Below are 12,013 nucleotides of genomic sequence, written 5' to 3'. Positions count from 1 at the left end.
CGCGAGAGAAAACTGGGATCCCACCACTCATGAATCTTCCCAACCGTGGGGCGCGTGCTAGCTGAGGCTCGGCCTGGAAGGACAGTGCCCTGGAGTGCCCTGGGGAGGCCGAGATTGGCTCGCCAGGATCCGAAACCTCGACCACGATTGGCACAGTCCTTGCCTGCCTGCCATTCTTCCTGAGCTGCTGGCTGTGCAGTCCATTGGTTTGGGACCAATCCAAGACCGTATCGGGGCACTCCGTCTCCTTTATTTCCCGGCAGCTTGATCAGCAGCCCAGCCCGGTACGGAGTACAGACATCCCTCTCAGCCTCATGTGATGCAACCTACTGAGGTACTCGCGCTCTTAATCTGTATTCGTATGTAGTTGCAGACTTTCCTCTCTCACGCACACTCACACACTCGTTTGTGACCACCTCATGCCAACCCCACTTCCACCGCAACTACAGTCCCTCAAGCAGCCCGCCGTCATGGATCCTGTCCCCATCCCGCACCTCCCCTCCGAGGTCTGGCTCATGATCCTCGAGAGCCTGCCTCCGTCCTTCTTCCAGCAAGATATGCGCCGCCTAGCCCTGTCCAAGCGCTGGTACAACCTCGCCTTCCCTACCTTCTACACGCGTATCGAGTTCACCCCGCGCGTCATCAGCCGCCTAGTGCACCGCAAGTCCAGGTCCCTCGACAAATCGCGCGCCCAGCTACGCAAGTCCCTGCGCTGCGTCAACATCGTCCTGGACGGGCTCCCGGGCGCCAATGGCAGCAAACGCAGCAGCGGCAAGGCGGACATCGCGTGCTTCGACACGCCCGCCAACCTGGCCCACTTCAGCCAGATGCTGCTCGAGTTCCGCGAGCTCAAGGAGGTGCGCTTCGCCGCGCGGTGGCCGAACCGCGCCTGGCTCGCCGACCCGCTGCAGGACGACTACCTGTGCATCCGCAGCGTGGAACCCTACCTCAGCCTGCTGACCAACGTCACCTCGCTGGACCTGGACCTGTGCGGCACCGACGTCGCCGGCCCCCGGGCCATGCACTTCTGCGAGTACGTCCAGCCGCTGCTCTCGCGCCTGACCACGCTCCGCCTGCGCATGCGCAGCATCTGCCACATGGCCGTGTGGCCGCTCGAGGACCGGCCCGTCACCCTCGGCGAGCTGAGCCTGAGCCTCTACCTCGGCCGCGTCTCCGAGAACAACCCCAAGCTCAACTCCAGCCGGACGTGCCCCTACTGGGGCCTGCGCGAGCGCACCGTGCCCATGGACGAGCTGCGCTCGCGGATGAGGTCGTTGGTCAAGCAGATGGTCGAGCCCAGGCGCGCCGAGATGCTGCACCTGGCCCCGAGCGGGGACGTGCACGTGTGGGATGCCGCCACCGACGTCTGCGTCAAGGACGAGTCCCAGAAGCCGATGCAGTTTCACCCCTATTTTGGGGGGAAACGCTCGCGGCGGTGTTTTTCCAAGCATGCGGATGATTGGGAGTTTGATAATGAGGTCGGGATCGGTGGTATATTTACTACGTACCCGGACGAAGAATCGAGTGAGGATGAAACATCATAAATCCGCGAGCTAGATGAGTTGGGTGGGGTTTGTAGGATGCGGACGGGGTGATCGTGGCTGGCATGGGGCGTTGCCGAGGATGGAGTTTCCTCGTGTTGTTTTCAAGGTCGTGTTTGTTTATATGGCCATTCCTGTTTGTTTTAGGTTCTGATACCCTCGGCCGGTGGCCTTCACCAAGAAGAAAGGGGACTCTCATCTCTGTGAGACTGAGAAGCCCTTAATCCATAGAGAGGCGTTGATCGTTTCAACATGTAGTTCAACATGGAGCTTCACAGGGAATCCGCCTCGTCGTTAAGTAGTTGCAAGAGTGATGGCCTGGGGAAAATCCGCAGAGGCACGCATACGAATGTTCCCAAAAGGTTTGTCCTTATTTACTCTCTTCCAGCTCATGCCATGTCAGCGCATTGAGAGATTATCGGTTAGCCATTGCAGTACATTGCTAAACTTCGATCCAAACCATTTTAAGCCCTTTCCCAGGCTGTTTTCGTTCCTTCCAGGGAACTCACAACCACCGAGGTAGACCTCGCCAGCATTACTTGATAAACCCTCAACATTTTCCAAACTCAAGTTCCCCAGCCCATATTTATTTTTGAAAGATCGTGGGCTTTCAACAAACTGTCAATGCGCGGGCTTTACTTTTCCCCTCTTGCTTCTTCGACAGCTACCGATCCTGAAAACTATCTCGCTTCTCTTTAGTAGCCTCAAGAAGACCTAGTCTCGAAAGGAAACGTTGGGAGCTTTCAAATAACCCGGAATGAGTACGATCTTTTCAGATGTCTTCCAGGAAGAAAACACAAGTCGCCAGTAAAGCGCCTCCTCGTCCTCGGAGACAGTCCATAAAACAAATGTCGCCAGCCAAGCAAGTCACACCAAAGTACCACGCCCGAGCGGTCGTTGGTCGCCGGGCGAACACGCTGCGATCCGTGTTGAGAAAGCTATGCGGTGATATCAAAGATGGAGAACAGCCGTCGAACCAGTCCAACCAAAGACAAGCCCAACCACCGCCTGCCGCAGAGACAGCCCCGGGGAATGTTGTCCCAGCCCCGAAGTGCCCCAAACAGCCATTACGTCGAAGACCGAGCGGGAGATTGAACAAACCCAAGACGCGCTTTAGGGGCTTTTTGGAAGACTCCTGTCCTGGCCCTTCTCGAGTTCGTCTCCTCAGCACACGCGAAAAAGCCCCGAACCGTTTCAAGGGCAGTTTTCTCAACTCGCCCTTCAACAACACTACCCACGGCACCCCAGACCAGCCTAGCGAACATGAGCATCCCGGTTCCGGCGGCAACCAAGGAGTCCAAGGGACCCAAGGGGCCGTCCTCGACCAAACCCACGCTCAATACCCACAAGCAAGCCCCGGACCATCTCCGCCTTCCACTCCGTTTGTCCTCGAGGAACTCAACACCATCTATACCCCACCCGGCAACATCATCGACTTCACGGACCAGTACTTTTCCGCCAACAGCCGCTTCACACCAACCCTGACCACCACCGCCGCCACCGACGTCCCAACACAAACCCAAACCAGCTACTACGGAACCCACCCCCCCGCAACCGCGACCGCATCCCCCCCTCATCCCACCACCTCCATCAACCGTGACCACAACAACCACGAACACAACAACTTCAACAACCCCAACCACAGCCACAACGGCCCCAATCACACCAACCACAACCACGTCAACCACGACTCAATCATTCACGACCACAACAACCCCAGCAACCACAGCCTCCCCCGTCCATTCACAAACCTACAATACACATCCATGCGCCTGGCCGTCATCACCGAGACCGTGCAGCTCACGCCCTGCGGCACCAGCGTGAGCGTCAACAACCATCGGGAGGCGCTTCTGCGGTCGCCCGAGGCATTGGTTCCTACTACCGGGGGAGGGGGGGTTTAGGTAGCCGAGGGGCGTGGTTGGGGTGGCGGTGCTCAGGGATGAGAGGGGATATATGGTGGCGCTGGGACGAGTGAATGGGGGGGGGGGGAGTTAGGGGTTGGGAATGGCGTTGTCTTCTTGTCTTTGAGAAAGGGAGGTTCGAGAAAGGGTTGATGGTGTGGGATGGTTTATGCTGAGATTTCTTCGTTGAGTAGCGGTGCGCTGTGGCAGTGAGCCTCGCTCTCTGGGATCTCCTCGGTTGGTGTTTTGGCGCGTTCATTTTACCCTCCTTAGATATCTCTCACATGTTTCTTTCGCGGCAGAGAATCTATCTCCATTAAGCGTAACGATGAGTTTCAGGTTTTCTGGCCTTGAATCGGCGGGAAGTCTTGCAGGAACTTCGATCGGCCATGGTGAGGGCGGCTTCGCAAACGGGGGATAAAAAGCCCTGCCATCCTCAATGGGGTTGCTGGAAGATTTCACCCGATAGACCCTGAAAGACATTTATATAGTAAGCAGCAGCTGTATACCTATCCCTCGCAATGCCCATGTCATGAATTACCGTGCCATACGCCCGGCTTCTGTTACCTACGCCCCAACGCCGTTTACCCCCACACAGCACCCCCAAAACACCACTACCGGCGGCCCTACCGTTGCGGGGGCGGCACGGGTGCGGGCGGTAGATTCCGAATCTGCTTGATCAGGAACTCGCGCTCGTCGATGAATTGCTCGTCCTCGGTGCGGTCCTCCAGAAAGTGGGACAGGAACTGCAGCAGCTTGTCCCGGTTCATGATCAGGATCTTCTGCACGGGCACCGACTTGTGCGGGTTGGCCACAAACACCTTGAAGACGTGGAAACCCTCGTACTGCACCATCTTGCGGTCGTCGCGCAGCAGGTTCATGCAGATCTTGAGATGCTCGCCGCGGTCGACGTAGGCCGTCATAATGTTGTAATTGGCGCGATCGAGCAAGATCTCGCCCAGCAGCTTGATCGACTGGCGCTTCGTGACGTAGCTGTTGGACTGGACTAGTATGTTATTGTACCGGTCGAAGAATAAGTCGAAGTTGACGGCCAGGTAGCGAGGGACCAGATCTTTGTGCTTGGTGATGAGTTCCTGAAAACGTCAGCTACGCGATATCTACGGGGCCTGGCGCTGGGTTGGCTCACCCTAAAGGTCGTGAACGCGTCCGCGCTGACCTCGAACGAGCTCTTGTCGATCCAGTCAAAGAAATTCCAGAATACCCCCCTCCCACTCTGTGTTCGATCCGGGTTGATTCCCCCGACCCCCCTCACGCTCGACCCCTGTTCCTCGCCGTCATCGTACAATATTATCGCGGCGGCCGCCTCGTTCTTCAGCACCTCCCTCAGCACAGTGCCCGCTGGCGTAGCGCTCTCCTTGTGATCGTACCCCTTGCACAGTTCCACTAGTACTTGCGGCCGCTTCTCGACGACGTAGGCTAGTGCAAGCGGCTCGGGCTTTTGGGGTCCTGTTGGCGGGCGGAAGCGGAAGATGTAGGAGAAGATGACCTGCGTATCCTTTCGTGACTCAAACGGCAGGCGGTGCAGGTGGACGGCGAGGAGGTAGAGGAGGTCTTCTTCGATCATGCTCGTCACCAATTGGTAGATCTGCTCCGTGTTCGGTTCGGCCTCTGCTGGGCGGTCAGCGGGGGGGTTGCCGTCGGCGTCGGGTTCCCCGGGGATCGGACGCACCGTGTGTGCCCTGTAGGACCTGCTTCATCTGCGCGAGCACCTTTGCGAGCTCCTCGGCCTGGGCTAGGAGTCAGTGGGACGGATCGAGGCGCACGCCCGGCGGGGTATCGTATTGTTGATGTTTACCTTTGCGGGCCCCTGCGGCCCGTCCAGTAGTTTCGTGACATGGTCCCTTGCCTGTTTGGCGAGATCGGTGGTGTTTGTCCTTGCGCGGGTTCTCCCAAAGAAAAACGACATCTTGTCGGGTACCGACGTCGCAGCGGGGTCGAGGGGGGGGTTGGCGATCGATGCAGCCCCAGTTTGGAAGTCACTCGAGTGGGATGGTGCGAGTTTAAGGCCGGAGGATGCAAAAGCCAGCCGCCCTTGGCAGGGAAGCCCGGGTACCCAAACAAATCGCGAATGCCAGCCCGGATTCCTCGAATCCAGCAAATAACAACACAGCGGCGCGTATCAAGCGTTTTGGTAGGTGGATGCTGTCGTCAAGCCCCAAGTTGCAGGATGGAACTTGGTCAAAGGGAGCGGTTGCCGCCCCAGGAAGGTACATGCAGGCGCCCCTGGCAACCACATTTACCCTGCGACACCCAAACAACCAACTTGGAAGACCTCTTGACGGCCTCGATGATATCAATCGGGAGCGCAGAATTGGTATGGAAAATCTCATTACGTTCGATACCTGCTGCGATGTATAAAAGCGCCCAAGTCAAGCAGACAAAAACAACCAAGGGCCACAAGATCGCCAAGGGCCTGGCGTGGTTCCTCTCGTTCTGTAACAGCACGCATTCTCTCAAACACGCTATTCGGACTCATTGGTTGCGGAATCCAGTTCATTGATTTCATTCCCCTGCCTCCGAGGGCTTGTCTTGGGCGCTAAAACCGGCGATTCATCTGCCGGGCCTCACCTTGCCACATGGCGCCTGACTGGTGCCGTCTACATTGACATTGCGAGGACGCTCGCTGTCATGTCCCTCGACATCAAACCTCCATTCTCATCGAAAAATCTCCGTGGAAGTCTGCAGCCGAGAGCAACGGGGAACTGGTGATCCCCCATTGCTGGGCTTGCTCTTCGCCAGTCGTATACCTCGAAAACCATCGGTCTAGTGGTCAACGCGGAGATATCCTAGCGGTTGTTGTCCCTACCTTTTTCAGGCATTAAGGGATGGAAAACGGCCAATGCCGAGCTTCATGGTCACTCTGACGACCGAATGCTCATGTGGCTATTGATCCCGACGTCCCTGTGGTTGTTAGTACGCAAACACATGGTCACCAAGTCAACGGCAATCTAAAGCCTCTGCGGAACCTGCGAGAGGCGTGGGCTTCGGGAAAACCTCCCATGGAACATTTCACAGCGCGCGCGAAGCGACTGGCATTGTGAAATGGCCATTGAGAACAATGTCTCGATTCGTTGACTCTGCATCTAGATCCCGGGGTCCGTCCCGTGGAGTCGTGTCATGTCAAGTGGCAGACAGACAGCCGCCCAAAGTATGCACCCGTAAACCGAAGCCGCAAAGACGCCAGGTGCCGACCGGGTAACCCTTCGACGAAAAGCAATGCTGGGTATTTCTCCTCGTCGCAACCGAACCGAGTTGTTCCTTTTTGTTGTCCTTTGTCATTCCTCCAACGCCGGCTCAAGTAGTTCAAGCCTTGTTCTTGCCCTGGGACCGGGCGACCTGGTCGCGGCCGGCCTTGATGCGGGCCAGGATGTCCTCGCGGTCCTTGTCGAGCTTGAGCTTGGTGATGACAACGTTGCTGGGGTGGATGCCCAGGGGGACGCTCTGGCCGCTGGCCTTGTCGCGGGTAACACGCTCAATGTGGATGACGTATTTGAGGCGGTAGACCGAGGTGACCTTGCCCTCCTTGTCCTTGTTCAGGCCACGGACAATCTGGACCTCGTCGTCCTTGCGAACGGGCATGCTCCGGACCTATGCGCGAATGCGTTAATTAAATTGTGCACTTTGACGCGCGATGTGTAGACTGGCAACATACGTTGTACTTCTCACGGAGCTCCTTGCTGAGGGGAGCGCTCATGATGTTCCGGCGGATGCTGGAAGGCGCACTGAAGTGAGCCTTGCGAGACTTGCGCCTCGAGGCGGAAATGTCTGCGGGTGGCGTGTTAATTATCAAATTGTCCGAATAGTAGATAAGAGTATTTTGGTACTTACTTGCGCTGACCTTGGCCATTGTGATTGATCGTGCCGACAGAGGACAAGGAGTTGACTGTTGGATCGCCGTGATCTTGAGGAGGGAAAGCGAAAATAAATTGCGGTTCTGTGGGTTTGTGGAAAATCAGTGCGCCCTGGCAGAATCTGATCCACCGCCTTCCCGTTTTGCGCAAAGCTTCCCGACCGAAAGATAAAGTGGGTCCGTGGCTGGGCGAGGCGTGATGGCCTCTGGTTCCAAACTTACTGGTACATACATACCTTAGGTAGTATTACTGTCTGTTCTTGGGCAGACGTAGAGTCACCAGCTTTGAGCCACCGTTTGATTCAGACTTTCGTCTTATTCCTGTCATAAACCACGCCACATAGGCCGGGCCTATCGCACCCCAGAACACCAACCCCAATAATACAAACCGGGACCTCAGCCCCAAGAATCCAAACGCCTATTAATGCTTGATGCACGTCTTGGGTATATCCAACGACCCTAATGAAAACAACCGATGCAGCCCATTTTCCAATCCCAATGCAAACGCCAGCAGATATGCTTAAATCCAACGTCTTCCCCATGCAGTGTTTGAGCCTGTTCCTCTTCCGTTTCAACCAAACTCCCTATGACCAAACCCCTCCCAAAAGGGGGGGAGAGAAAAAGAATCATCATCCGTACAAGTCCTCTGCTGACTCTTCATTAATATCGGCGAACTCCACTCTGGGCCTCAAACCCCCAGTACCATACTGCCGCCTCAGCTCTCGTTCATGTGGTGAAGGTAAAATGGCCGATGGCGTCGAAGTCGGACGGTAGGCTAGCGTCCGCGTGCTGCCTGTCCACCTCGTCGGTGTGCTCATAAAACCGGGGTCATCCATATCAGGTATTAAAGGATCTTCGTCGAATTCGGGCATGGGGCCGAGAGCAGGAACCGAATCGCGTGGGCGGAGAGTAGCCAGCTGACTGGCCGTGTAGAAGCCTGTTGCAGCTGTGGATGACCGGGCAAGTTGCTGCCGGACGCTGCGTCGAGCAGAGAGAGTGCTGAGGTGGGGGTTGTTGCGTGCCGCTGCCTCGGGGACGGCTTTCTGTTGCCATTCGCCGAGGATCCGACGGCGAACGCGTCTTTCGTTTTTGTCTTTTAGCGTGCTGGCCATATGGCGCTTGCTTTCGTTCTGGAGGTTCTGGAATTCCCATTTCTCCCAGCAGCGCTTTCGAGTCTGCTCTGTGTCGTATTCGACGGCGTCCTGCATGTTCTCCTGCGCTTCGTGGAGCTGCGCATGCCATTTCTCGCAGTAGATCTCGACTTCGGCATCTGCGGCGATCTGCCGAATGTTTTCTGACTTCTTTGCCGCGCGATTCCAGAGGTCGAGGCAGTCGTTGAGGTCCTCCCGCTTGTAGTGGAGATTTGTCTGGCGCGCATCGTGGTGCGCATCAAATGCCTCTGCGGTGGCATCCAACCACCTCCCGAGACATTCTTGGGCCAGCTCAACTTTGTAATTTCGCCGAAATTGACGAAGTGAATTCATCATCCGCTCCCTCCGCGTAGTCTCGGCGACAGCTGGCCATTTGTCAAGCACATTGAGCACGATGGATCTGGCCCTCTGTTTGTCCGCTTTTCTCCGATAAAACCCGTCGCGCGCCTGGCTCTGCTGGCATCGCTCTCGCCAGTGGTCGACACATGGTCGGGCTGTGCGGTAGAGATTCACGAGGTTGGCGTTTTGTCGTTGTTTCCACATTTCATCGGTTTCTTCAAGCCAAATGTCGACCACCTCGGTTTGAGTGTAATATGTGTCAACGTAATCCGCCTCCTCCTCATGCCGTTCGCGCTTGCCCCGTGCTTGCCTGGAAGCGGTGAAGAGTGTCTCAAGGGTTTGTCGTTTGGTTCTGGTTTCCAAATGTCCTCTGTACCAGACAAGTTTCTCTTCGAGAGCCCAGTACCCGAGAACAGCAGCCTTCGTCTCGTATTCATCGCGCTCAATGAAGAGTTTGAGCTTCATCTCGCGTTCCCAGTGACCGATGGGCTCCTTGAGCAGGAAGGCGTCGGCAACAGCGGTTTCGCGTTTTGTCTCGCCGAAGACGTTACTCCACGTTTCTAGGGCTCGGAGCTTCGTGTCTCGTTCCTGTTCGGCGTTGTACTGCTTCAACAAAGCCGAAAGTCTGGCTTGCTCCCGCCAGTAATCCAAGTCTCGACGACAACCCAGGACCAGCCACTGCCGCGTGCACTCGTAGGCATTGTACTGCTGCACGTCCACCTCTTCGAGCCAGATGTTAACTACCTCGTCGAGTACGAGTCTCTCGTCTAGTGCAACCGCCACCTGGTACTCGTCCCGAGTATCGCGTGCCTTGTCAGCCCAAACGTCTAGGCATTGTCCGGCCAAGCCGGCAGCGTAGAACTCGTCTGCGAGGCGCTCCTTGGATTCTTCCAACATCACGTGGAGGCTTTTCTTGCAAAGTTCTTGCTGGTGCCACTGCGCGGCGACTTCACGGCGAACTTCGTGGTGCAGGGCGACTTGGCTCCATTTTTGGAGGGTGTTGCTCAGAATGAAGTTCTTGACCTTGGTCTCGTCTTCGACGTGTTGCGCGTGCCAGCCCTCGAAGGTTCGCTTCCGCACGAGATGCCTGCGTGCCACCGCCGTCCGCTCGCGTTCTTCTTGGGCCCGCCCCTGCCACTCCGCAAAAACGTTGTGAATGGTGACGATTTCGTACACTCTGCTGGCACGTTTCTCCATCGTTGCAACGTATGCGTCGTATTTGGCCGCATCTTCGGCCTTGAGCCTCAGTTCTTCCGCCGCGGCAGCCTCCTCGCTCCAGATGTCGAGCACCTCGCCAAGGAGATCGTTGTTATCGTACTCGGCGGCGATTGAGTTGAGCTCATCGTTGTTCCGTTTTGTTTGGCAGGCGTTCGCATGCCACATGCCGAAAACTTCCTTTGCGAGTTCATGGTCCTCCTGCGATCGCAAATCCTGCAGTTTTCGTTCCAGTAATTCCATATCCACATCCACCACGGGTGCGAATCCTGCATCAAGGTGTGGGGGTTCTTGAGCAGCTCGAGGTCGAGGTTTTGACTCAAGGCCGAGTGGGACTGGGGTTTGAACGGGAGAAGGGGTCCGCCCGGTATCTCCTCGATCAGAATCGCTTCCACCATCGGCGCGATCCCTAGTGATCTCCCGTGGAGGTTCAAAGGCTCGTTGCGGGTTGAGGCGTGTGTCGTCGGTGTTTGTGTAGCTGGGCGCGAGTGAGGAGCGGGAGTCGGGTCTTGCTGATGGGCTGCTTGGGATGAATTCAAGTTGAATACCAAGTCCTCCTAGGACAGATCTGAACTTGTCGCTGAGTGTGTTCCCAGTTCGCTGCCCTCCAATCTTAAAGATGAGCCGGGCGATATGGGACGGCGTGTTTTCCGGGTCGATGCCATGGCGGGGGAGAATTTCTTCGGCGGCGAGAAACAAAGAGTTGGTGGGGAGGCGCTCGCGCTCCGGGAGATTTGGATAAAGGGCTTCGGCGAGTGTGACAATCTCGTGAACCAGCTCAATGTCTGGAGGCATACAGGTCAGCTTGTGGCTAGCAGATAAAGTGGAGTGGTGGGCAACTCGGGTAGAGTGACAAAGGAAGTGGCGAGGGATGCTAGGGCGTAACTCACCTTCGTCAGAGTACGCCTCATTGCGACCACTGATGTAGTGAAAAACAGAAGAGGTAGTAGAATCGGCGCGAGGAGGAGGAGAATCGCCACGAGACGAAGCAACATCATTGGGATCGCCATGATGGAAAGCAGACGATTGGTGTTGCATAACGTATCGGGAAGGTAGCTCCGGGGCATGATACCTCTGGGAGCAAAAGCCGAAAAACTAGGTTGGGATTGAATTGGTTTGGGGTTGCGAATCTACGCAGGCGCAAGTCGAATCTAGAGCTTCCAGTGTTTTGAATTTGAAAGCAAGTGCGATTGTACGCGTCACAGTGTTCGAGACAAAAGTCGCGAGAGTTAGGAAAGAGCTTTGATGAAGTAGTAAGCTTATTTGTGAGCAAATGAATCGTTTTGCAATTCGCAAACTGGTGGTTGCCCGCGAGGTGAGGAAGCTGGGAGCGTGCGACGCGTCTCGCAGCGCGTAGAGGGAGCTCGAGCTCGCGGGGCATGTGAAATTTGGGGGAGCCCGATCGCTTCGGGGATGTCGGTCGGTGGCTGGGAGCTGTTGTGGGGCATCCATTTGCGCTGTACTGTGTACTTATCTCCAATAACACTGTTCGCTCACACAGTGTCTTCCCAACTGAAGGTCAAAGTCGAAAAGCCACTGCAATCGGTGATCGATTCAAGCCAACAACTTCGAGGTTTGTTGTTGTAGGCTCCAAGCGGCTTCCCGTCTCAACAAAGACCGCCGCTTCATTTTAAAATCCCGAATATACCGTCTCCCAACAGGAGAGTCGAGTTCCTTCCCGCGACCCGTACAATGCAACCAAATTTGAAAACCCGTCCGATTCAGCGGTTTGCCCAAGCTGTCTCAAAATGCAGTGCTGAGGTGGGTTGAGACCACTGTTGGGTCAAGCCTTGGTGTTTGCCTTGTACCCTAACATAACTATAGGCCGCCGTCTATGGCAAGTGCGTCTTTGCGGACTACAACTCCGTGCACAAAGATCAGTGCGCGAAGGAGTTTATGAAACTCAAGAACTGCTACCTGGTATGACCTTGATCTCTGCGTCTCTTCTTTGTGCTCAAAACCTTGAGGGTATATACACCGTCTTACTCATCCAAG

General features: G+C 56.0%; 4 protein-coding genes across 4 annotated transcripts; 1 reads left to right on the top strand and 3 right to left on the bottom strand.

Moving 5' to 3' along the window:
* The first annotated feature begins 107 nt into the window (after positions 1-107).
* On the top strand, positions 108-1,675 carry B0H64DRAFT_136500 (uncharacterized protein). The gene is made up of 2 exons (XM_062798219.1): positions 108-359; positions 450-1,675. Exon 2 carries the CDS (start codon positions 471-473, stop codon positions 1,542-1,544), a length of 1,074 nt encoding a protein of 357 aa, XP_062661553.1. The 5' UTR covers positions 108-359; positions 450-470; the 3' UTR covers positions 1,545-1,675.
* A 2,209-nt stretch (positions 1,676-3,884) lies between these two features.
* Positions 3,885-5,369, bottom strand: B0H64DRAFT_458756 (Mo25-like protein; the record flags this gene model as incomplete). Its single annotated transcript, XM_062807424.1, has 4 exons — positions 3,885-4,536; positions 4,590-5,074; positions 5,133-5,190; positions 5,259-5,369. 4 exons carry the CDS (start codon positions 5,367-5,369, stop codon positions 4,069-4,071), a joined length of 1,122 nt encoding a protein of 373 aa, XP_062661552.1. The 3' UTR covers positions 3,885-4,068.
* A 1,397-nt stretch (positions 5,370-6,766) lies between these two features.
* Positions 6,767-7,310, bottom strand: B0H64DRAFT_441439 (translation protein SH3-like domain-containing protein; the record flags this gene model as incomplete). The annotated part of the gene is made up of 3 exons (XM_062806572.1): positions 6,767-7,051; positions 7,116-7,228; positions 7,292-7,310. The coding sequence occupies 3 exons, from the start codon at positions 7,308-7,310 to the stop codon at positions 6,767-6,769; spliced, it is 417 nt and encodes a 138-aa protein (XP_062661551.1).
* A 253-nt stretch (positions 7,311-7,563) lies between these two features.
* On the bottom strand, positions 7,564-11,394 carry B0H64DRAFT_358253 (Sfi1 spindle body protein-domain-containing protein). The gene is made up of 2 exons (XM_062801640.1): positions 10,909-11,394; positions 7,564-10,803 (listed from the first exon to the last, which is right to left on the bottom strand). The coding sequence occupies exons 1-2, from the start codon at positions 11,054-11,056 to the stop codon at positions 7,943-7,945; spliced, it is 3,009 nt and encodes a 1,002-aa protein (XP_062661550.1). The 5' UTR covers positions 11,057-11,394; the 3' UTR covers positions 7,564-7,942.
* Positions 11,395-12,013: the final 619 nt, after the last annotated feature.

Source organism: Chaetomium fimeti (genome assembly GCF_033439085.1).
Source record: "Chaetomium fimeti strain CBS 168.71 chromosome Unknown B0H64scaffold_3, whole genome shotgun sequence".
Lineage (NCBI taxonomy): Eukaryota > Fungi > Ascomycota > Sordariomycetes > Sordariales > Chaetomiaceae > Chaetomium > Chaetomium fimeti.
Note: the sequence above shows the minus strand (reverse complement) of the source record. Positions and strands in the feature narration are given on the sequence as shown.

Coding starts and splice junctions, on each gene's coding strand:
- B0H64DRAFT_136500 (XM_062798219.1), top strand. CDS start 471: ATGGATCCTGTCCCCATCCCGCACCTCCCCTCCGAGGTCTGGCTCATG.
- B0H64DRAFT_358253 (XM_062801640.1), bottom strand. CDS start 11,056: ATGCAACACCAATCGTCTGCTTTCCATCATGGCGATCCCAATGATGTT. Junction 10,804..10,908: donor TGAGGCGTACTCTGACGAAG/GTGAGTTACGCC, acceptor GTATGCCTCCAG/ACATTGAGCTGGTTCACGAG.